This window comes from Peromyscus maniculatus, chromosome 2, assembly GCF_049852395.1.
Source record: "Peromyscus maniculatus bairdii isolate BWxNUB_F1_BW_parent chromosome 2, HU_Pman_BW_mat_3.1, whole genome shotgun sequence".
Taxonomy (NCBI): domain Eukaryota; kingdom Metazoa; phylum Chordata; class Mammalia; order Rodentia; family Cricetidae; genus Peromyscus; species Peromyscus maniculatus.
In genome coordinates, this window is record NC_134853.1 from 125,598,816 (window position 1) to 125,624,849 (window position 26,034).

Sequence of the window (26,034 nt, forward strand, 5' to 3'; positions counted from 1 at the left end):
CATGCCTGTTGTTAGATGGTGGTTTTCAGGGGTTGAGCTCTCTCCTTCTGCACTGGGTTCTGGGAACCAAACTCTGGGCTTCAGGTATACTCAGGAAGCCTTTTGACTCACTGAACCATCTGGCTGGCTGTGGTTACTGTACGATTTCTAATGGAATTGTGACATACATACAATTAATTATAGAGACAGCAAAAGTTTATAATCTGTTTCTAAATTTATAAGTTTGTTCACAGAATGGTTGGAAGCTGGGATTACATGGAGTTGGTTTAAATTCCTTTTTGATTTTCTATGTCAGTGGTTCTCAACCTGTGGGTCAAGGACCCTTCGGGGGTCAAACCATGGCCCTTTCACAGGGCTTGCCTCAGAACATGAGAAAACACAGAGATTTACATTACAATTCATAACAGTACCAAAATTACAGTTTGTGTAATCGTGAAGTAGCAATAAAATAACTTTATGGTTGGGGTTCAAACCATGAGGAACTGTATTAAAGGGTCGCAGCATTAGGAAGGTTGAGAACCACTGCCCTATCTAAGCTTGAGGAGTTATTTAACCTCTCTGTACACATTAGCTGTCTGTAAAATGGTGTAGTAAGCATGCCCACATTGTGGGGCTATTGAAGAGATTAATCAAGACTCCATGCAATTCATCAAGAGTTCACAATGAGGCTGAAGAAGACAGAAAACACAACTATGAAGTGTGTCCGAGATGTGCAGAGGCACAGGAGCACGTGTGCTCATAGTGTCGGGGGTGAACATGAGCTCCAAAGCCAGGCTACATGAACTTCTGTGACCTTGAGGGAGTCACTTAGGCTTTCTGTGCTGGGTATTTGCCTGCACCTGGGAGTCCAACAGATGTGACCAGGTGACTGTGTGTGAACCGCTCAGGTCAGTGTGTTGTCACTGCCATTAACTATGGTTCTAGAAAATAAAAAGTGAACGAGAGACCTCTGAATGTTGTTCTCCAAGTTTAACTAAATTGAGATGTCATAACATCACATCCAGGGAACCGGACTTAGAAGTGTTTGATCCCGGCTACCTCCTCCTTCTGAAGTAGTGCTTTCTTTGTTGATGGTGGCTGGTTGTCCCCTCCTTTCCATATCAGAGATAAGCCTCTTCTGTTTAGAGGACACTGCATCTTTTATCTTTGTTCCCACAATATCTCCGACATGGGTTTGTCATGTGCTTCCCAAATGAAGCATTTGCAGCTCACCTGATCCATCCAGATCTAAAGTGCCCAGGATGTCTTCCAAAGCTGTTCTCAGTGCTACCGTCTGACTTTGTAGGGGTTTGTTTCTGTGGACATTTGAAGCTGACCTCACAAAGATGTGCCAGAAAAGTTTACAATGCTACAGTTCTCACTCACTTATCCCATGAACCTGCCAACTTCTCCAAGTGTGCTGTCATTGGTTCATTTACTCACCAGAGACTTTGTGAATTACAGGACTAGAGATAAGTAACATAGTGCGTTTGCATCATCTAGATTCTGAAAGACTTGTAAATCTGCATTGATTCACCAAATTTTTATCAAGCAGCTGTTGTAGACTACTATTCTTCCAGGTTCTGATGTGGCAGCAGTAATCAAAACCTAAATACAACAGGGCCCATCCTTGTGGAGTTTCTACCCTGACTGAGGGAGATGGGTAACATGCGGAGTTCTGGGAGGTGCTGTGGAGGAAAGCATGGCAGGATGGATATGTCAGTGTTTGTCATTGTAGATGACCAAATCTGCTGTTACTGGTCTAAACAGCAAGGGGTTTATCATAGATTACATGGAGAATCACCAAGTGCACTGGGAAAGATATTGTATGCCACATAGCGGAGCTCACGAATGCTGCCATCCACTGCACAGCATGGCAATCTTGGCTCCCAAAAGATAGGCTCTTGTGCTCATTTCCCTCACATGTGCTTGGAAAGATGCACGCCTGTGCTTGGAAAATTGCAGCAGAGAGACTGCCTGGGGATGTAACTCTGACCTTTTCTGCCTCTGCCTGAAGGGCAGGTTTACTGCACTGAGCTGGATGAGTCAGGCTGCATGCAGGAGAAAGCAGGCAGAGTGGAGGTGGTGGTGTCGGTTTGGTTATCTGTTGTAGACTGCGTTTGGCTCTTCAGTGGTAGAACCATCAGTCATGCTCCCTGCTCTAAAGGTGGCCTCAAGTACTCTTAGGAGACTGGCTTTGCAGCCTCACCCTCTAACAATGGGAGCGGTAGTGAGTGGACCTGTTCGCTCCTCCATCTGTATAGCAGGCTGTGCCACACCTCTAGGCACGTGCTTCTTGTTTTCTGGACACCCTCCCACTGTTGTCCCACTGATGGCTGCTGTCATCTCCAGGAAAGTTTTTTTTTTTTTGGTATCTCCATTGCATCTCCAAGTCTCTCTCGTGCTGTGTGTGCAGTAATTCCCTGTATTATACTGCAGCGATCCACGGATGTCTGTTTCCCTCGTTTCATGAATCAGAAAGGGACTGGTCTAGGGGTCATCATAACTTCAGTGTCTCGCTCCTAGAAGACAACACATCTTTTCAACTGCCATTGAAGCCTTGCTAATTCCAGGAATTAGCCATTCAGATTTGCTAATTCCAGGAATTAGGAGAAAGATGAGCCTTCCAGGCAGAGGAAATAGCACAAAGAGATGTGAGGGGGCAATGTATGCAATGCAGGGAGGAGAGAAACAGGGCAGTCTGCTGCGGAAGGGGCCCCGGTGATGTCAGAAAGTCCAGGAGGGGCGTGAGGATGTGTCTCAATGCTTAGCAACTGTATCTGAGCTGATTTGAGAGCTCAAGGAAGCCAATTTGAAGGATTTTCAGCATGTAAGAGACCTATATGATCAGGTTTGTGTTGTTAAACAGATTTGTCTAACAGCTGGATAAATGAAGGATTAGAGCTCAGAGTCAAAGCAAAGAGACCATAACGAAGTCGTTTCAAAATCAACAAGAAAGGCTCCAAGGTAGTGTGGTACTAGCAAGGGGACTGAGAAAGCTGGTACACCGAAGACAACTTAAGCTCATGGGGAGGAGGGGCCCATAAAAATGGCCTGTGGTTTCACCAGAAGGCTCTAACCCACTGTTAGCTGCCAGGCCACCCTATGCCATGTACCTCATGCCCTCAACTCTGAAATCTCAGGAAGTGATAAGCAGGAAAGCCCAAATCATATCTGTTCCCCACACATACTAGGAAGAAGGAAACAGTGTAGTACTGAAGAGACATTGAAGATCACCGAGGCCAGCACCCACTCTGGTATATGACTGAGCAAAACAATGATTTTTCTGTGGTTTCTTTGAAGATCAGGAGTTGTACCACACACCATTGGAAGACCTATCCAATTCCCCATCTAGCTCCTGCCTCTAAGACTTTCTTGTGTGTTTACTTACAGTCTATATCTCCCTAATAGTACACAAAAATATCTCAGAGGATTTTGATGGTGAAAACTGTGTGTTCTGTCTACATAGTAGGCAATTAATGAACATTTACTGAAAGGGGAAATGAACCGAACATAGTCAGGTTTGCCTCACACTGAACCAGTGGTCTTTGTAGAGGGCCTGGGTTTGAAGGTTATCAAATGCACAATTCTGCTTTGCATAAACACTCCAACGAAGATTACATTCTACCAAGTAATGCCTTTAGGGTTGGCTTCAGACAGTAAAGAAAAAAAAAAACATGATTACATTACTTCAAAACCAGTAACCACTAGCCAGCTCACATCTGTTTGGATGGCTGATAGAGAAAAATGTTGATAAATAAGAATCCTTGTGTTTGGCATTGGTGGGAATGTAAAATGATGTGGTTGCCATGGAAAACAGTATGGACGTTTCTAACAACTTAAAAGTAGAATTGCCCTATGTCCAGCAATTCAACATTTGGAGACATACCCCAGAGAACCAAAAGGAGGACATCAAAGTGGTGTTTGAACCCAGAATTATATAGCAGTCTAATTCCCAGTAACTAAAATGTGCAAAGAACCTAAGTAGATAACCCAGGCTGGCCTTGGCAGAGAATCCTCCTGCTTCGACCCACCAAGTGGTGGGACCACACATGTGTGCTGGCTTGCCTGGCGAGAAGACAGGAAAGCTAACACTTACTATATCACAGCTAAACCTTGAGGGTATTGTACTAAGTTAAATAACCAGTCACATTGAGACAAATGCTGTATTTTTTTTCATTTGTTTAAATACCCAGAAGAGTCCAAGAGTCGGAAAGTGAAGTAGGAGAGGAATACAGAGCTATTGTTTTCAGGGTGGAGAGTCTCGTTTTGTAAGATGAAGGATACTGGAGACTGGTTCTACAACAGTGTCAATCTTTTTCTGGTACCAAACTGAAATCTTTCAATAGCTAAGATCATGTACTTTATGTTAAAACTATTCACCATGAAGTATGTCTATCTGTTATCTTATTTGGTCCTGAATTGTTATGAGAAGTACATGTCTTTCCCCACCACAACCAACCTGTGCTCTTTGTGAAAACAGATTCCTTAGTAGCACAGACTGGCCTTGAACTCCTAATCCTTATATCTCAGCCACCCAAGTAAGTCCTAATTTAGAGTAAGGGAAAATAGGCTTAGAGCCATAAAAAAGGATTTCATAAGGCATCTGGCTGAGACTCCACATTCAGGACCCTGATGCCATTCCTAGCACAGGCTTGTGCCACATCAGGAGAGAGGACATAGAGACGGTCTAGCTGATCTGTTGACTAAAGTATAAGAAATGAACCGTTGGCAATTTGGAGAGAGAACGGTAAGCATGTGCTGAGGTGGAGGCGTGTAGTGGGAGTGAGCTGAAGGAAAACAGCAGCGGACAGCTCACAAACCAGCTTGCAGCCACCTGCCTTCCTTCCGATGCTTATCAACGTCCCTCCCTCCTGAAACCCTCAGAGAGCAGGTGTGAGTCAACTGTAAACATGGTGAAGGAAGGTCACGCGGCAGGTCCCTCAGCTGGCAAAACCCAAAGTCACTGCCATGGCAATTCTGTATACGTGAAATAGAAAGGAAAAAACCAAACCAAACCAAACCCTGGAATGTGATCAGGAGGGGATAATGGCTCTTAGTGTTTGAAGTGATTCCATTAAATGCCTCCCTACTTCCCATGCATTTACCAAAACCAATGAGCTCTAATAGGAGAAGGTGGACCAGTAGAAAAAGTGCCACCACGCCTATTTGGCTGCACTAGCAGACAGCTCCCGGTGTAGTCCTGGACACTCCTCACTTCTACCTTTTGCCCTAGGCCTGGGCTACCACGACCAAAACCCTTTTCATATGCTGGATTTAAGCTGTTCTCCAAAGGGAACCACAAACAAGAGTACTATCTGGCCTCTTGTAGCTTTTATTTACCATAGTCCTACTGTGTGTCAGGTCCTCTACTGGACACTTTCTGTGTGGTAACCCCAATCCTTCTAGTGTTCATAATATTATACAGCTGCGTGTAACATTAAGACATGGTCGCAGGGCCGGGCAATGGTGGCGCACGCCTTTAATCCCAGCACTCGGGAGGCAGAGCCAGGTGGATCTCTGTGAGTTCGAGGCCAGCCTGGGCTACCAAGTGAGTCCCAGGAAAGGCGCAAAGCTACGCAGAGAAACCCTGTCTCGAAAAACCAAAAAAAAAAAAAAAAAAAAAAAAGACATGGTCGCACATAGGATTTGCCTGAATGAGAAAGGGCAGAGTCAGAATTTGGACGTAAGCCTTCTAAAGTTTGCTTTTACACGGTGTAAAATTCGACAGCCAGGTTATGAAGAGACAGAAGAGCATCAAGGGAGCCGTGAAGCTGCTGGTCCTACTGTTCTTCCTAGAGCCAGTCTGGATGGAGGGCGAGCTTGAAATCATCGGGAAGTGCCAGGAAACACTTGACAAGCAAATGGGAGTATGCTTTGTGACTCAGGCAGGCCAGGATGGTGGGCAGGGCAAGGTCTCCAAGGCAATTGTAAACAACCCATTTGATATAAGACTAGTGATGTTTGAATTGCTTTGTGTGGAAATAAAATTCCGTTATCTTCTGAGCAAACAGAGACTGTATTATGATGAGCATTTTTCTATGCCAAAGCATATTTTAACTATTTCTTTAAGAGAGAAGCCATCAAAAGGCTTAGCAGACATCCGATGTGGTGGTGTGGTGCCTTTAATCCCAGCACTCTGGAGGCAGAGGCAGGTGGATGTCTGTGATCCTGGTCTACATAGAATTCCAGGCCAGGCAGGGCTGCATATAATGAGACCATGAGTCTCACCAAAAACACCAAAAATGTTTATGGTCAATTGCTAGTACTATCTCTAATTAGTCTTTCCCTGCTGTGAGAACATCCAACATTGCCAAATTTAAGAGGGAGAAAATGGTTTCCCCCATCTATGTAGACTCAGCCTGTGCTGCTGCTGCTGCTGCTGTCTACATAGATGGGAAAAACCATTAGCAGCTGCACAGGCTGAGACTGCTCGCCTGGAGAAGCATCCCCTCATGTCAGCCCTTGAAGACCTTTAACACGGCCAATGAAGCCCCTTGATCATGCTGCACATTTTCCCAGGGTAACCAGACACTTTTCTTCCTCTTTGTGCTTCAGGAAGGGGTAAGAAACTTCAAGGAACTTCGAGCCAAATTTCAAAAGTTTGATGCCCCACCTTTCCCAGGACCGATTAAGCTGCCAACTGGTGTTTCTCGAAAGGATGACAGGGGACACACACAGGCAGCTCAGAGTCTGGCTAGTGGGAAGGGCCTCTCATCCCATCACCATCAGCCCCTGTCTTCTTCTACTGAAGTATGCCAGCCTCTTAAAAGCCAGGAAAAGAAGAATTCACGTTCCTCGGGACCTCCAGAAAAGTCTGCTGTGTGTCCTGCAAGAAATTCCCAGGAAGCTGCCATGCCACGGGATGGGAGTCGATCAAAAGCTGAGACATCTAATGAGGAGAAAGGACTGGTCCTCAGCAGCTTCAGATTTAAGCTTTGGAACTGGGAGAAATTTTTATCTCAGAACAGTAAGATGTCCCCAGCTCCGCCTCTTACCAACTGTGGGAATAAGACCTTCCATGTGGAGAGTCAGAAAACCACAGGGCTTGCTCAGATAAAACCAGAGATGAGCCCGGAGACAACAGAAGTCCAGACCTTTTCTCCCCAGAGCCGTTTGATGGTCCGGAGAAAATCACCTGTGGCCTCTGAAGCCTCCCCTTTGCCGCTTCCTCAGCATGGCAGGAAAGGTACAGACAGCCCTGGTGCTGAGGAGAGCCCCAGGAACAGCCTGTGCCAGCCTGTTTATGAGTGCGAGCTTACCAGCCCGGTTCCAGGTAAGAAATGGAGTCCCCGGGGGACTGGAGGCAAGACCATTGTGCTTTTCTCGTCCGGAGCCTGCGGAATTGAAGTGTATGCAGCCTTTGCGACAGCAATAGAGCATGGCTGTGGTCAGCCTGTTAAATTGTAGTCTCAGGTTTGAGCAAGCGCCTAATCCAGAATTACGTTGTGGCACAGTTTGGCTCCACTTGGACTTGAATCCCAGCTCTACCTACCACAAGCTACGTGAGCGTGGGTGATTTATAAGCTTCTTAAACCTTAGTATGTTCTACTATGAATCAAATTCATCGGCACCCTTCTCTGTGTAGGAAAAAAAAAAGCACAAAATGTGTCCTGTCTCAGCGTAGGAACCTAAGAGGGCTACTCTAATCTCCAGACCTTCTATTCCTTGCTGTGAATCCATCAACTACCTCTTTGGCTCTACTCTGAAAGTGTGTTCGGAATCCCTCAGCTTCTGTCTGTGCCCCGGTCCCTAGACCACACTTTTCTCCCACTGGGCCATTACCAGCTGCCCTCCCTGCTCCCACCCTCTCTCCCCCTGGTGTTCTGTTTTCATGGTGAGCCTGTCAGGTAGCATGAGTCAGATCACATCACTGCTGCTCAAAAACTGCCTGCCCATCTAACATGCCTCACACTGTTTGGCGCTTGCCTGCTTCTCCATCCTCCTCGTCTCCTGATTCATTGGCCACTCAGTCTTTAGATATAAGATGGCGGTTCTGCCCCAGGTCTTAGCACAGGTCAGTCCATCTGCCTGGAAAACTCTTCCGCCAAGTCCCTGGCAGCCTGATCCCTTCCTTCCTCCTCCATAGTCTCTGCGGCAGTGTCCCCTGCCCTGAGTGGACTCTTTATAGCGTCTCCGCTGTTCCTGCTGCCCTTGGACTTCTTGCAGTGTTTTGTTTTCTCAGGCCCTTGCCTCTCCCCAGTAAGTTGCCATACACTTGTTTGCCTCTGGAAGATGGAGATTTCAGAGGATAAAATCTATCTTCCTCACCGCCTTATCACAAAGAACAAGATCAAGTTAAGTCTCCAAAAAGATGTTTATTTAGTGATTGGTGGATTAATCTATTGGTTGATTGGATAGACAGATGGATGTCTTGATGTATGAATGGATCACTCACAGTCCTATGGCTTCTCCTTGTACTTAGAATAGAAACTAAAGTACTATAACCTGTAATCAGATGTTTCCTGTCCCGACTGCCCACTCCCAAATAATTGACTCAGAAGCTGAATATGAGTAATAAGTATTCAGTCGATAGCTCAGCCTTGTTACTAGCTAACTTTTACACTTAAATTAACCCACATTTCCTATCTATGCTTTGCCACGTGGCCCATGGCTTATTACCTCATTTTCTACATGTCCTGTTTCCTCAGCAGCTGTCTGGCTTGTGTCTCCCCTGACTCCGCCCTCCTTCCCATCATTCCGTTTGGATTTCCCACCTAATTCCCTGCCCAGCTACTGGCCTGTCAGCTTTCTTATTAACCAATGAGAGTAATACATATTCACAATGTACCAAAGGACTATTCCACAGCAATAACCTTAATGGCCTTGCATGTAAGTCCTTGCATCTCTGACTTCTCTTCCCCTAACTCACCAGCTTATGGTCCACATGCCAGGTAGACCTTCAGGACTCTCTTCTTTGTTTGTCCCTGCTGTATCATCAGTCTCTTCTTATTATGATGAACATTCCTGAAGCCAGGACTATATTAGTTTCTGTTCTTGGTTCTAGCTCCATCTCCCACAATAATGCCTGGAATACAGTAAACAAATAGGTACCAATGAAGGATGGGAAAGATGGATGAGAAGAAAGCTATATGGGAAAAAGAAAAGAAGGGTGGGTCATCTCCCAGGTGAAACTATGGAGAGAGTTTAATGAGATAACCACATAGATCAGCTTAGCACAGTACTTGGGGGGAAATGTGAGTAACAAGTTAATAACTGGTGTTGGATTTTCCCTATGTCATTTTCTTGGTTTTATTAAGACTAAAATTCCCAACAAACTTACAGAGAGTAATTTGGCCCCGAGCTTCTGGAGATGTGGCATCTAATGGAAGGGCAAGAAGAAAGCTTGCCCTCCCATCTCAGCTTGCCTTTAATCCCAGCACTTGGGAGGCAGAGCTAGGTAGATCTCTGTGAGTTCGAGGCCAGCCTGGTCTATAGAGCGAGATCCAGGACAGGCACCAAAACTACACAGAGAAACCCTGTCTTGAAAAACAAAACAAACAAGCAAACAAACAAACAAACAAACAAACCCAAAAAACTTTGTCTTTCTCTGTCAGGAGAAATGTCACATATGATTTTCATGTATAATCATGGAATTCCTGTTGGGGTTGTATTTGTGAATACCGGAAGCAGAAATACACACTATTGGGACTATTTAGAAAATCTTAAGACACTGAACCCATAGATTCTAAGAACCCTGAAGCCAGAGCCCTGGACATTCAGAGACCAATTCCTACTCTGCTTTCCAGCCCCATGCTATTTGCTCAGCCCGTACTTGAGGAGTCTTTTCCGTGAGTAATCACAGTCCCTCCCCTCTAAGCTGGGAGAGCAGTGTCACCGAGTCCCCACAGTAGCCCACCAACCACAGCACAGATGCAGCAGCATTAGCAATATACCAGAACGTGCAGATTAGAGAGTGTAAGCCCTAGCCTTGATTCCAGGAAACGCAAGAAGGCTTTTTTAGGGAACTGTCACTGGAGTTCAGCCTTAACAAGTGGTTGTTGGTAAGAAAGGAGTCAGCATCCCGTAGTCAGGAGGGGTAGGCGCAGTCTTGGATAGGAGAGAGTCACTGAAGGCTTTGATAGCCAATGCTGGAGCGCTGAGAAGCCAGTGGTGTGAGAGGAAGATGTGTGTACAAAAGGTTGAGAAGTAGGACGGTGCTGTTTGCTGAGAAAAGAATCTAGACATGAATCCAGGTTGTGCTGAAGCAACAGAACAGAGATGATCAGCAAGACAGTGATGTAAGCAGGTGTGTGTTTGGGTCAGCGGGTTCTCACTGCTGGATGGAGACTAGTCAGACGAGAGGAAGGCTGAAGCCAGCAAACTGGTCAGTTTTACCAAACAAATGTAAATAACACCCTACATGTTTTCCTATCCATACTCAGATGAGCCAGAGAGCAGGCATCAACAGCTTCCCAAAATAAAGCCACTGCCTTCCATTGAGACCCTCGGCCCGCCTCCCCAGAAGCCTTCAAAACCCCCATTTGTGGACCTCCAGGCCTTCCGTAGGCAGCCAACTGCTGTCTCCAAGACCCTGAAAGAAGGTAAGAGGATGCACAGCGCCTACCCACACCAGCCAGAGTCATAGTCCAGTGCCTGGACCACATGCCCTTCCCTCTCCACCCCGTTTCCATGTAAGAAGCTATTCTTCCAAGGGGCTGAACGTTATTACAGCTGTTTTACATCACAGCTGTGGCAGTTTGCCCTTGAAATGACACATGTATAGGAATTGGCCCCTTATCACTTCCCCCTGAGAAAACTGCATTGCATCACTGGGAATCTGTCCAAGAGGAAGAAAATGAAAAGTCTCCAAGCAAGGAAGCATCGAGCTTTTGTGCGTGCTGTACAACCTGTGCTTTAAACAGTCAGTGAAGGAGGAAGAGGAAGAAAGGACAGGGGGAAAAGTCAGTGTAAGCGTGACCTGACATATTTACTGGGATCCCCTTGGGTCCCTGTGCCCTGCATCCTCTGTAGGACGTGATACATCCCTGGAAGCCATTTTTCTGTGTTCTTTTTGTCTCCCTCCCTCTGCTATTTAAGGGAACACCTCTGGTCCTTTCTGTTCCTACCTCGACATCATCTTCCAGACTTCTTAAACACCTTTTCTTGCTCCCTCAGTGAACATGCGGGGAACGCACACTTTGGGTGCTGTGCAGTGGGTGCTGTGTGGGGATGTTGGTTTTACTGTGGCCATCAGTGCAGCAGAAGGTGGGGTAGCAGAGCTAATATAAGCTTTGGTTGTTCATTTGTGTGCTTTGGGCAACCTCACAATTGAATCTTTCTAACTCAGTGGCTTTCATATGGGAGCCAGCATCAGAATCACCTGAGGACTTTTTAAAACGCATCCTCAGAGCTTCTCATCTTGGGGGAGTCTGAACATTTGCCTTTTAAGTGGGTAGTGGCATGCTGACCCTGGGAACCACACATGGAGAGTCTGCACTACAGGTCACCTCCAGCCTTACCCTTTGAGAAAGTTCCCATGCACAGACAGCTTTCATAGGTGTAGGGTGGTAATGTGGCCAGCTTCTCATCAGAGAAGACTAAGTGTGATTTTTATCATTTTTTTTTTTTTTTTTAAGACAGGGTTTTTCTGTGTAGCCCTGGCTGTCCTGGAACTTGCTGTGTAGTCCAGGCTGTGCCCAAACTCAGAAATCTGCCTGCCTCTGCTTCCTGAGTGGTGGGAGTAAAGGCATGAACCACCATGCCTGGCAGTGATTTTTATGAACATTAAAGAACTCAGGCTTCAAACAATTGTCCCCAAAGGAAAGATGGCTGACTAGAACAAATTGCTGAGTCTATTATAATAAAACGGGCTTTGTGGATCTCAGCAACTTCCCAGGAGCCATTTCAGTTTGAGCATGGTACTCACTGAGCCTCATTTTCCTGTCTTGTGAACTGGGGCACTGTGGTACCTCTAATCTTGTGGAATTGTTGTGAGAAAGTATTCTGACCATGGGTGGCACACAGCACATGCTCAGTCAATCTAAGTGTCATTTAGAACACACGTTGAGTAGTTCTCTCTGCCAGGCCATGTGGTAAAAACAAGCAATTAACAAGTTAAACCTACACAGAGGTTCTTGTCCTTAAGGAGGCCAAAGTGCCCATAAATAACACCATCGAGTGTAGGTATGTGAGGCTGTGCACATACCTCTGGGTACCAGGGTGGGAGCGTCATTCACTTTAACCAGCCTGCAACCAACACCCCCTTTTCCTTCTGCCTCTTGCTCTTGCAGTGACTGTGAAGGAGAGCCCCCGGACTCCAGATGGGTGAGTACCTGTTCCTCTCCTGTGGAGGAGGGCAGCCTACTGGGGAGATTCATGGGCCTTGTCAAACGCAGGCAAGGATCTCAGAGCCAGTATGCATACCCGCTAGATAGGATGCAGGAAGAACAGATGTACAAAGCAAACAGCAATTCTTGGTTTTAAATAAAAGATGAAATAAGATGCATTTCACTGCTGCACCGATGCACACGTCATCCTCTGAGGTACTTGGTACTTCTTAATTGTCCAGGTGGGTTTAGTATATTAACATTGGCCTTCTTAGTTATAAATAAAAGAAGAGGCTGAGAATGCTCTGGGCAGCTGTGGTGTTAGGAGCTGGAAATGGGATAAAAGATGTTCTATTTCTGGTGCCCCGTCCTGAGAATTTTGTTAGGGGAGAGTCAAGTCATTAATTCACTTAGCCAAATAATATCTCTTGAGCTTTTGAAGTGGTCTGCCGTGGGCCACCTGGTTTTTGTGGGTTTGCTCTTTTGCATGTCTCTTGGGGGCTGCAAAGCTGCTGCTGCAGCCCTCATTTTATGGCCCCAGATACCAAGCTTCAGAAATGCTCTGCTCACCAAGCCATGATGCCAATCCTGATGTGCCCAAACTGTTTTGACTCAGCCTCACTCCCTCACAGAGATGTTCTTGGCAAGGACAGTAGTAGGAGGGGAGGCAAGCTGACAAACAAGCCTATTCCAGTTCTGCCATCAGATGTTCATAGTAGTCACACATGCTATCTACAATAGAGGAAGCACGTGATTCAGAGCTTGCAGCAGTGAGAGAGCAGTCACGTGTCCTCCAGAGGGACCAGGGGGTCTTTATAGATTATTCCTCCAGTGCAACATTAGTATTCCTTAGTGAAAGCAGACCTTAATACTGTGAGTCCTTGGGAGAGCTGATGGGGACTCCAGGGTAGCTCATGTGTTATCAGACTAGTAGCAATGCTGGCTGGAGTTGCTCACATTTCTGTAGCTCAGCTGGAAGCTGGCTGATTGAGACTTGCCCTAGGACTGGATGCGTAGACTTGGCACCGACCATCATCATGAGACAGAAATGTTCTCCTCTCTGGGACAGCAGACAAGACAGTAGCATAAACAAGCACTTTCCCAGCCTTTTCCAGGTCACTTTCACTCACAATCTATTGCTCAAAGCACCTCACCGGCCAAGTCCAGAGTCAGGCTAGAGAGACACTGAAGACTCACATGCCGAAAAATGAGGAATGAAGGGAGGGTGATAAGTGAGGATGTTAATCCACTCAACCCATTGGTGAAGAGGGAACTCGTGAGTCCAGTGGTGAGGATGAATGTCTACTCAGTATAATTCTAGTGAAGAGATGCTAAAGGAAGGGACAGGAGGTATGTGGAGGTAGCCCGTCTTTGTAGAACAAGAATGTAGACAATATAGACATGGATTGAAGAGCCAACAGGAGCATTGTGAAGCACCTTGTACACCCATGGATTGTTGAGGTGGCCCTGTTCTACCAGGCAACGGTTGTGTTGTGCTAGACATAATTCATGTGCTCAGGAAATTCCTAGTGTAATGTCCATTTGAAAGAGTTGATTGCCGGGTGGATGGGTGAAGATGCAGTTCTGTGAAAGAGACAATAATGTAGAAGGTTCTAGCAGTCCTTCACACCAGCCACTCGGTGCTCACAGGCCCAGAGTGGTCTGAAGTAGCAGCACACCACTGCCGTGCTCTGAGTCAGTCTGGCCTCACGGCTGCCATTCTGAAAACATCTCAGAATGAGTGTAACTATGCTGGGCATATTGGCACTAAATGAAGATTTCTCTGGCATTTTAACCACGGCGACAGCAAGTCATTTTACACTGAGAGCTGTGAGGAGCCTTTGGGAGACAGTTTCCTGTGTGGCGCTGTCTTCCTACAGGATTTATGAAGGCAATTTTGACTCTTCTCCCCGTCACACTGGCTTTAGAACACAACTCCCATCTGAACTTTTTCTTATATGTGAATTGTGATGTAGGCACATACGATAAGAATGAAAGGCACAGGAGATAAGGAGGGCCCACAGTACTCAGAGGTGGAGTCATGAAAGAGGAACTAATTTGAGGTCTAGCCTACATAATAAGCAGGGGTTAGATAGGTCAACCAGTCTCTTTCATGATACTGTAATATAAAAATGAGATATGAGCAGGGTATTCCTCCTGGTAACACAGACACACCTGACGGGTAGCTGCTTGATGGATGGATGACTTGATGGACAGTCAAGATGGAAATACAATTAGGTACGATAGCACATGTTTGTAATCCAAACAATAAGGTGGTTGAAGCAGAAAAATTGACATAAGTTCAGGGACAGCCTGGGCTACATAGTGAGATCCTGTCTCAAAAAATGAAGGAACAAAAACTTTAAAAAGAAAAGAAAAATGTGGAAAATGTGTTGAATATACGTAATAAAGAGGGATAAACAGACAAGAAGTATCCTGATGTGGAAAAATAAGTGATACATCCAGATTATAGAATACAGCCAACCATCTATACCTGTGGGTTCTGATCTATAGATTCAAATAAACCTTAGGTGAAAAAAGTTTGGAATAGATTCTGTCTGCTGAGCATGTAAAAACATCTTCTCATCCTTATTTTCTGAGCACATGGTGTAGCTGCTATCTCCTCGCATTGGTACCACACCAGGAGTGCTAATAAGCTAGAGGGAAGTGTGGGGGAGAAGGTGTGTAGGTTCTACATACATACTAAGTGTTGTATAAAGCAACATGGGCATCTGTAGCCTTGGTGTTTGCAAGGGATTCCAGAAGCAATTCCCCATAGATACTGAGGGGCAGGCAACTGTATATTAAAACCTTGCTAAGGAGTTTGGACTCTGTCTTGTCAATGACAAAACAGATGTTAGCTTGAACATATAACTGTCATAATGCCCAGCAGCCTTAGATACAATTTCCATGGAAACTGGGGCTTGCTGGAAAAGAAAGATCTTCCTTGTTCATGTATTAACCTTCAATACAGATATTAGATTTAGGCATAGATTTATCATAACTGGAAAAAGAACGTGGGAGTTTTCTGATACATCCGGGCCATGAGCATGAAGATAATAGGAGCCTAGGTTTTGAATGCCAACGCTACCACATAACGTTTGTAATATTGAGGCTGCCTTAACCTCTGCAATCCTGTTTCTGTTCTTACCCAATAGTGAAATGAGATGAGGATTGTAAAGTGTTCATTACAGTGTCTGGCATCTGGAGAGTAACTCACTTAGCTATTATATAACATCCCAAAGAGTAAGAATAGCATGAGACCTCTACTCTCAAACATCTATTGATGAGAAACTCAGTAACTAGAATACGTGGTACCTATCTTTCTCTATTAGATCAAATTTTAATTCATTTAACACATATTTCTCCAGTACATTCTGTATACTGAGCACTCTTTCAAATTAAGTTGGGAGAAAAATTGGCCTCTGTATCCCAAAGTTTCAACCATTTGTCCCATCTGAACTTGATTCTTATGTACAACAGACAGGACCTTTAACCCTCCTCAGGATGGTACTTAAAGCATAGAATGTCACCTTTCTATAAATGAAAACACTTGTCTTTGATCTTTGTTGATGAAGTCTTTGTATTTTTGCTGTATTGGGGGGGGGGGCACACGTTATAATCGTCTTGATAAGAACTCAGTGCCATCAAAGACGGCCATCTTTCATTTCTGTACCTCTTCCGACACTGTTCAATCCGAGAAGCAGATACTCCCGGAGTGAGAACAATAACAAGATCAAGCTCCTCTTCCACACTTGAGAGAAGTAGCAACATGCCAGAGCTTTGATGTTTGCATCTGCAAATGGACATACGATAGGATTCCCTTGAATGTATTGGGGGGATCAATACCACCAAGCAGTGCATAGATGATGCCCAGTGCGTCTTAGCTACATCTTCAACACCACCTCACCATTGTTTGTATCTGAAATATTAGTGTCTCGTTAGCTCACAACAGTGATAGAGCTCTTTAGAGGATGTTCTTCTCATCATTCTTTCATGCAAACCAAGCTGGCTGCCATCCCTCTTGCATCAGCAGCCAGAGCTTGTGTGAACAAAGCAGGTTGATCCCTGGGCAACAGCTAGCTTTAGGTCACTGTCAGGGCTTAACACGGTTGGCTAGTGTTTTATTCATGAACTATAAATATGACTTTCTCCCTCTAAAAAGTAGCAGAGGGTAATCCTGATTCAGGAAATGGCTGACTTCCATGAGAGAGAGCAAGAGGCCGTTTATTTCAGGAGTAAAGAAAATGCCCACATATATGGGGGCTCTGAAGAGCCTGCAGATATGTTCATAGGAATCTACCATTTTCTCAGCGCACATGCACGCTCGTGTGTGTGTGTGTGTGTGTGTGTGTGTGTGTGTGTGTGTGTGTGCGCACTGGAGACAGAGTCCCACTATCCAGTCCAAGCTAGCCTTGAATATATGGCCACTTTGACTCTACCTTGCAAGAGAACTTTAAAAAACAATGTTAAGATTTATTTTTATTACTTCTAATTATGTATATGTATGTTTCAGTGTATGTGCCACTGTGTGCCGGTATCCTCTGAAGCTAGGTGGGTCAGATCACCCTGGAGTTGGAGCCAGCTGCTGACTTGGGTGCTGGGAACCCAGGCTTGGTCCTCTGGAAGAGCAGTATATGCTCTTAACAATTGAGACTCTAAGAGAACGTTTTTTTATGTCTCCATTTCACAAAAGTATCAATTTATTTTGAGTCACAGGGCTGGTCTCTTTCATCCCTGGTATTTTGGAACACACTTTTGTATCTATGCTTTGGTATGCCTACCCCATGCAGAGTGGAGCACAAAGCTTCCAAGGGCTGGAAGCTATTTCACAGGGTCGAGGTCACTCCGCGCTAGGAGCAGGGAGTGGTTTGTTCCATGGAAGTGGGGGCGCGTGCCCCACGTAGGGTAAAGAGGTAAAAAATAATGATAATAGCAACACTGAGAACAGACAAATGCATCCACAGCCTTTACCCAAAACAGCCATAGCAAGAGCTTTTAGAGAGTACAGCATTAAATGGGACTTGAGAGGACCAAAGGAAGTTTAGAATAACTAACAAAGGCCTCTTGTAGGTGGTGACATTTGGCTTGACACCCAAATAAGAGCCCTATCCATCATAGAAATACTCCAGGAGAGGACTCAGAGTCTCAAAGGAGACCCACCCTCCACCTATTTAAAGAACCAGACAGGGGGTGACTGTGGTTACAGTCCAATGAGCAAGGGGATGGTACAGGGAAAATTCACCAGCGAGGGATAAATTTGGCATTTGCCCTAAATGTTCTGAGAAGCCAAGGGAAAGTTTCAAACTTGGGAGTGATGTGAGTGACATTTATTTTATACAGATCAACATTAATGTTGTATAAATAATGAATTGGGGGGTAGGAAGATAGCCCAAGAAGTCATTAAAACATCAAAAGTAACAACTTTCATAGTGTTTCAAGTACTTCACTTCTGTGTCCATTCCTATACCAGGTAGTTGATATCCCTTTTCATAGGTGAGTTACAGAGTTACAGAGAGGTTAAGAGGTTAAGTAACCAGACCTGGACTAAGGGATAGAAATGAGGTAGAAGGAATTATGTGGTCTATACTGGAGAACCCCCAGCAATCGCTGGTTCAGGTGTGGGGAGTGGGGTCAGGGTAGGTGGGATTCTAGGATGACTTCTAGTTATTTTCTGTTTCCTTCTTGGTTGCTGTTAACACAGGTGAGGTGCTTGGCACAGAGCCCATGCCTAACACAAGATAAGATGATTCTTCCGGAAGCTGCTTGGACTGTTTCTACTTTGTAGCCAGAATAACACAAAGCATGCCAATGTGTCTCTGTCAGTGTAGCAGACCTCTCAAGGCCAGTTTTTTAATTACTTGGTTTCTTCCCTGAGAAGTTGCAGGGCAGGAAATCAAGATGAGGCACCCATCTGTGTGACCAACAGCCAAGGAAGCTCCTCTTGTCCTGCCCTGATAACTGGGGATGCAGGGCCCCCAGAAACCCCAGTCTGCTCAATTGGAGTGTTGGGGGGGGGGACCAAATGCAGAGAAGGAATTTTTTTAAATTTATATCCTATATAGTTTTAGATCTAGAACATTCTGATGGCTTCAGTTTAAATCACTCCAAACCTTCTTCTCATCATTTTCAGACTTCAGTGGTATACCACAGCCACCATGTGTCCTCCTCTTTACAAGGGCTATGGTGTCAGGAGCAACAGATGCACTAGAATACTTCTCCTATTTCATGTTTTAAGAATTCCTCTTTAGAGCCGGGCGGTGGTGGCGCACACCTTTCATCCCAGCACTCGGGAGGCAGAGCCAGGCAGATCTCTGTTAGTTCGAGGCCAGCCTGGGCTACGGAGTGAGTTCCAAGAAAGGCACAAAGCTACACAGAGAAACCCTGTTTTGAAAAACCAAAATTCCTCTTTGGAAAAACTTCACCCAGAGCTTCTATTATTACTTTCCAATCACAAAGCTCTATACCTCAGGCTTGTGTTCCTCATTTTAAAGCTCCCAGCCACAGTCACCCTGGAAAAGAAGTAGCTTCTAGTGGCTCCTAGATGTCTGACCTGGAGGGTCAGGTCAAACAGTTTATGATGATGTAGTCAGGTCAGGAATACCCAGGTCTGCCCTGGTCAATGTGGCTCTTCCTCAGGACAAAGGGAGCCTAGGAGAAATACTCAGTGCCCACTCCAAAAATTCTCTTTAGGTTTCATTTAAGAGCAGGCCAGGGCAGAACTAAGATACAAAATGGTTTGGAGCCACACACTCTTCACCAATGGCATTCAGATGAAAAGGTAGGAAATGACAGATTTGAGGAAAATTGACCATTTGCAGACTGCACCCTATTTTTGTACATAGGTCTATTCAGTAAGGTTGACCAAAAGCTAATCTTAAGATATGGCCACATGCCTGGCATTGCTTAGTCTTTTTTGTAGCTGCTAGACTTGTTCAAGGAAGGCATTGTTTACAGTCTTGTTTCATAGATGAGTAGTCAGGGATGGTGATATTCCTTGACTTGATTCAAGTGTGATGTATATGGAGGTTACTCAGGATATGAACTCAGGACTTTACTAAGGATTTTCAACTACACTGTATCCTCTCAGACTTTCCAATAGAAAGAATTTTGAAGTAATCTATTATACTATAAACCATGAATAAAAGGATCATCTGTGGGTTTCATCTCTATTTCCCAGTACCTATCATACAAGGATTTGTAAAGAATAATTACTGAATGGCTAAACTATGGACCAGGGAAACATCAGATAAACTGAATGAAAGAAAGATGGATGAATGAACTAAATGATACACCTCCCACTAACTCGTAGGCAAATGATAAACCATTTCTGTATCGTGCACTGATTTGCATATCTGGTATCATAGCCATCTACTGTTTGAGCTTAGTGAGTGGCTGGTTGAGGTCTTCACTTCTGCTTGGGAGCCATGTGAAAATGAGGTTCACATGAAGCCTTCCATCCTCCTCTCAGTCTGGAGCCCAGCTCCAAGTGGATTGCCAAGACATTGTCCTTGTTCTTTTAGCTTACGCTGAAGACATGTTCCTCTCCTCCTCTTTTTTTGTGGGCTCCTTGCTCTGTGGCTACACCATGAAATTAGTCATCAAACAATTTGTCATCCATTTTGAATTTAGAATAAAAGCTAAAACAATACTTTTTGCCAGAGTCCAGGAGGTCCTTTGTATGTTCTGACCATTGCTTCTCCAGGCTTGTCTCCTAGTTCCTGTCTCACATGACTGCTGCCTTTCAACCTATGGAGTAGCCTGTTGGCAGCACTCAAGAAGGCTTGCAGAAATCCTAGCCTCCTGCTATGTGCGGAAGCATCATCTTCCACGTAATGTCCTTCTGGATCCTACTTGTCACACATGATTAATTTTTATGAATTAGGTAATCCAGTAATTATCAGACATAAGTATGTGGCAGCCATGGTTTAGGCTCTGTCCTCAAGCAGAATATTTTTTTTCTGTTGGAACAAAGACAAGTAAGCCAATGATGACATACACTAAGGCGGTGTCAAATGCGTCAACATCAACCTTCTAGCCTCTAGCTCAGGTTCCTCGCCCACGGTACTAAGTTCATAGATGGGAAGAAAGGAGCCCTCCTGTCCCTAAGAAGTTATTATTGCTTTGTATTTAACTCTTTACTGTTCATATCAGGGGTACCTGAGTGGAAACACCTTGCAATACTTTAGAACAGTATGTGACAGGAGGAGCTGACTGGGAGAATGTGATGATGCGATATTATCTTCCCCTACCTGGGAATGTCTGAAATGATGTCATGTGGTTTTGAGCATTTATACACGGTGCCCCAAAACAATCAGGTTTTAGAGCATTTCTGATTTTGAATTATCAGATTAAGGATACCCAACTGGTAGAATGTATGCAAATATTCAAAACATCTGAGAAGCATTGAAATCTGAAACAGTTCTGTTCCCATGGTTTTCTGAGAAGACGGACTAAGTCTTTGTTGCTGTGAACACCGGAAGGTGATGCACTTGTCAACTGGCAGTCGTCAGCATGCCAACACTTTCTTAGGGACTGGAGACCTAGAGTGACATAAGGGGTCACATGATCCCATAGCAGCAGAGATCAAATTAAGCTCTGTTTAAAAGTCAGAAAATAATTTACAGGTTATGCCTGTGATTTATAGGCAGAAAGTGAGACATAATGGTATATAGGCACAGGTGGGGATGGGGGACTACTTGAAAAGATAGCTGGAGAGGCACAAAGGTGGAATCTGGTGTAGAGAGGAGCTGGCCGTACAGAAACCATCCCAGGTTCAGGCGCTGTGCTTCAGAACCTTAAAGTTAGCAGCAAACATGGTATCCTTGCAAAGCAGGAGGGAGACCCACATGGTTCCTGCTTGCCAAGTAGCAGGGGCCAGCACCCTGGAGATATGCCCAGGAACGCGATGAGGTGGGGAGCTTACTGTTGTATGGGTGTGTACGTGTGTGTATGCACACGTGTATGGGGGCCAGACGTCTATGACACGTGTGTTCTTCAATTGCTCTCCACCTTCCTTTTTGAGACAGGGTGTCTCACTGAACCTGCAGCTTACTATTCTGCTAGATTGGCAGGCCAACAAGCCCCAGGCATCCTCCATACTCCCAGGCATCAACTACGGCCTCCATAGTGCTGGGGTGACAGGCATTTCCCACTGTGCCTGGCTTTTCATGTGAGTGCTGGGGATCCGAACTCAGGTCCTCATCTTTGTGCTTCCAGCTCTTTACTGAATGAACTGGCCTCCTAGTCCGCTAGGGTTGTTTTATCACTATCTGTGTTTAGAACCTAGGAGGCCTTTATAAAGAATCATAGGACCATGTCTAGATTCTATTTCTAGATCATTCTAGGTGTTATGTGAAGAGTAGCCTATGGAAGGGTAAAAGAAAATGGTACTTCATAGGTTTTGTTTTTTTTTTAAGAAAATGGAGTTTGAGAGGAAGCCATTGGTGATACTGAAGGTAGAGTCCCATGTCTCTAGCGCATAGAAGCAGTAAATAGGCTGCAGGAATGGTAGGCTATCTGATAGGACTGAATGGGTAGCAGTAGGGTGCACTTGGGATGGGACTGTTTCATATAATAGCTGTTCAATGAGTGTTGGCTGAACAGTAAACACATGTTCTTCAGCGGAGGCTCAACTGCGTCCAGGCTGTGTTTGCCATCCTGCCCCCCCCCCCCAATGTTCATCTCACCTTATAAGTTCACTATAAATAAGGAGAGAGAGTCAGTCTAAATTTTCTTTTCTGAGATATTGTAGCATCAACTGGTTTGCCCTGAGACCCATCCTGAGTGCTGAAATTGCAGGCCTGGACCACCATGCCCCGGTTAAAAAGTTCTTCCCTAGGCTGGAGAGATGGCTTTTCAATAAAGCATTTGCAACACGTGAGTGAGGACCAGAGTGTGGGTTTCCAGAACCCACACAGAGGCCAGCTGCAAGAGTGTTTGTCCCACAGTCCTGATGCTCCTTCAGCAAGGTGGGACGTGGAGACAGGAGAATCCCCAGAAGCTTGTGGGCTGTGTAGTCTGGCATGCACAGTGGCCAACAAGAGACCTTAAAGGGAATAAAAGCACAAATTGTAGAGTTCTTGGACAACTCTATGTACTATGTGATATTGGGAAAATGTCCTATCCCTGAAACTTCCATTTCTTCTTCACATAGGGTTTAGTGAAATCCCATCCTACCTTATAGGGTTGTTGTACCAGTGGGATAAAAATCTATAATTCTGACAAGTAGAGTCATAAACATCAGCAGTCTGTGATCCCCTGAAACAGTGGGGTTTGTCTCCACTAAGGTCTCATACTACAGGCAATGGGCAGTCTAGAACTTGACTCCTCATTACAGCCTGCCGCTAGCTCAGAGGGTGGCCTCAATTCCCTGCCTCTAAGACATGTGGGGTTACATATCATGGCACATGCCAGAGCAGACATCCTGAAATGTGGACCACAGGTAGTTTGTCTGAGTGATTGATCACCTAGGACTCACAGCCCTTCGTTCTATTTACTCTGCTGAAGCTGCCCTTGCTTTACTGAGGATCTGCTTTGATACTGTACAAGAGCTTTCAGAAGGTCACGTACAGACCATCACTGAATCTACCGGGCTCCTATAATGAGATGTCAAGTCATATTTCATGGGCGAGAATGTCATACGCGAGGATGGCTTGCTGGTCATGTATCTACCATGCGGATGGCTTACAGAAGACTCAACTTGTCTGGCAGTTGGATCAGCCTCAAACTTTTTGAAAACTATCTTTCAAAAACCCCTTGTAAGCTAAGTTCTCCCCATAAACTCTTTGTCACCAGCCAGTGCTTTATTGTTTTCATTGTCCAGTTTTCTTTGCTTCTAGAGTGGCTTGTGGTAGAGAGGAAAATCAGATGAACCCATCAGGCAGGCAGTCTGGCTTCCAGACTCAGGTCCTCTGTGTCACAGCAGTCTAAGCCTCATTATTGTCATCTGGGAAATACCTCATGGTGCTACTGATAGAGTTAAATTAGGTATGAAACTTAACGAATACAGTTTGTGCCAAAAGAAAGAGTCGGGTGTTGTGCCTGTGCCTGTGATCTCAGCTACTCTGGACACTGAAGCAGATGGATAATTTGAGTCTGGGGATTTGACAGCAGCCTGGGAAACACCTTGTCTTAAACAGGACATGAATAAAAGTGTACGTCTTAACCGAATGAGAAATGCAGAGGTTCTCGACTCTTATATCTGCAGTAGACATACCATTCTCTCCTTATGGCTTTAGATAACTATTTGGTCAGTCCCTTGGGGTCCTCTTTGCTCTATATCTTATAACATCCTTTCCCCCCTCCCCACCCTTTCCCTCCCTCCAACTCCTCCCAGGTCCTTCCCCTGCACTCCCTCTCAAATTCATGACCTCTTTCTTCCATTGTTATTGTTACATATATGAATAAATGTGTAAATATAACCACTGAGTCCATTTAATTTTGCTTGTATGTTTAAGATTTCAAGGCTGACCATTCATATTGCACAATCAGTTGGGAGCTCATCCCTGGGAGAGAGTAGTCTTCCCTCTCTCAGCATTTATTAGTTGTTGGAATTCTTTGTCTAGAGGAAGGATCTGTAAGGTATTTCCCTTCCACGTTAGCATGTCTATTGGCATTATCCTGTTCCCGTCTGGTTTAGGCAGCCATAATGTTCAGGTGTCAGGGGTATAACTTCACTATAATTTCTGAGAGATACAATCTCATAGCAGCTGTCCTGGTTCTATGGCTCTTAAAAATATTTCCTCCATCTTCCATGATGTTCCCTGAGTCTCAGGTGCAGGAGCTGTGTTGTAGATGTAGCTGCTGGGCCTGAGCACTCCATCAGTTGGTCTCTATGTTTTGACAAGTTGTGTAATGATCTCCATTGTGAAGGGCAGCTTCTTTGATGAGGGGTGAGTGCCATATTTATACCTGTACGTTTTGAGCTAGAAAATACAGATGAGAGAGAACATGCTGTGTTTCTCTTTGTGGGTCTGAATTACCTAAAGCGGTATGATCTTTTCTACTCCTGCCTATTTACCCGCACACTTCATGGTTTCATTTTTTTATTTACAGCTGAATAATATTCCATTGTGTATATGTACCACATTTTCATTATCAGTTTGTCAGTTGAAGGACATTTAGGTTGTTTCCATTCTCTGGCTATTGTCAATAGAGCAGTCATTGAACATGACTGAGCAAGTATCTGTGGAGTAGGATGTCCAGTCCTTTGGACATATGCCAAGGAGTGGCAGAGTGGGGTCTTATGGTAGATTTATTTATAGCTTTCTGAGAATTCTCCACACATATGACTACACCAGTTTTTAATCCCAACAACACCAAATAAGGGTTCCCTTCCCCCCACATTCCCTGTTGGTTGTTTTGTTGACTTTTTTTCCACTTCTGACTAGGGTAAAAAGGAATCTCAAACGTGGGTTATTTGTTTGTTTATTTTATATCTAGTTTTTTTAGTTCTTTACATATTTTGGATATTAGCCCTCTATAAAATGTATAGTTGGTAAAAATCTCTTTCCACTTGTAAGATGTTACTCTGTCTGAATGATAGTGTCCTTTGCTGTGCAGAAGATTTTTCAGTGTCACGAGGTTGTATTTATTAATTATTGATCTTAGTGCCTATACTATTGGTGTTCTGTTCAGAAAGACTTTTTCTGTATCAATGAGTTCAAGGCTATTTCCCACTTTCTCTTCTATCAGGTTCATTGTATCTGGTTGTATATTTTGATCCATTTGGAGTTGAGTTTTGTATAGAGTAATAAGTATAGATCAGGTTTGCCTTCTTGTTCATGCAGCCATCCAGCTTGACTAGCACCATTTATTGAAGATACTGTCTTTTTCCAGTGGCTATTTCTGGCTTCTCTGTTAAAAATCATGTGTCCATAGTTGTGTGGATTTATGTCTGGGTCTTCAGTTCCATTGATCAACTTGTCTTTTTTTTTTCCAATACCATGCATGCTGTTTTTATTTCTATAGTGTTTGCAGTACAATTTGAGGTTCGGGGGTGGTGATACTTCCAGCAGGTCTTTTATTATTCAGGATTGTTTTAGTTCTCATGGGTTTTCTTTGTCTATATGAAGCTGACCATTTTCAAGATCTGTGAAGAATTGTGTTGGAATTTTGATGGGGATTGCATTGAATTGGTGGATTGCTTTTGGTAGGGTGGCCATTTTTACTATGTTACTACTACTGATCCATGGTCATGGGAGATCTTTTCATCTTTTGATATCTTCTTCAATATCTTGAATTTTTTTACCATACCAGTCTTTCCTGTGCTTAGAGTTACCCGCAGGATATTTTATAATATTTCAGGCTATTGAGAAAAGTGTTGATTTCCTGATTTCTTTCTCAGTCCATTTATCATTTGTATATAGGGGGACTATTGATTTTTGTGAATTAATTTTGTATCTAGCTACTTTGCTGAAAGGATTTATCAGCTGTAGGAGTTTCCTGGTAGAATTTTTAGGGTCACTTACATATACTATCATATCATCTGCAAATAAAAATACTTTGACTTCTTCCTTTCCAATTTGTATCCCTTTGATCTCTTCTAGGTGTCTTATTGCTCTAGTTCAGGCTTTAAACACTATATTGAATAGGTATGGAGAGAGTGGACAACCTTGTCTTGTTCCGGATTTTAGTGGAATTGCTTTGAATTTTTCTCCATTGAAGTTGATGTTGCCTGTTGGTTTGCTATAAACTGCTTTTATTATGTTTAGGTATATCCCATGTATCCCTTTACCAGGAAGGGGTGTTAGATTTTGTCAAAGGCCTTTCCTGCATTTAATGA

The 26,034-nt window shown here is 44.4% G+C and overlaps 1 protein-coding gene across 4 annotated transcripts in view; it reads left to right on the top strand.

Moving 5' to 3' along the window:
• Fyb2 (FYN binding protein 2) overlaps window positions 1-26,034 on the top strand; it is a 110,170-nt gene that overhangs the window by 31,556 nt on the left and 52,580 nt on the right. For all 4 annotated transcript variants that reach the window (XM_016005727.3, XM_042271528.2, XM_076564635.1 and 1 more), the window contains exons 2-4: window positions 6,538-7,255; window positions 10,365-10,523; window positions 12,213-12,246. In XM_016005727.3, the coding sequence (XP_015861213.2) occupies window positions 6,538-7,255; window positions 10,365-10,523; window positions 12,213-12,246 (911 nt within the window). The remainder of the gene's footprint in view (window positions 1-6,537; window positions 7,256-10,364; window positions 10,524-12,212; window positions 12,247-26,034) is intronic.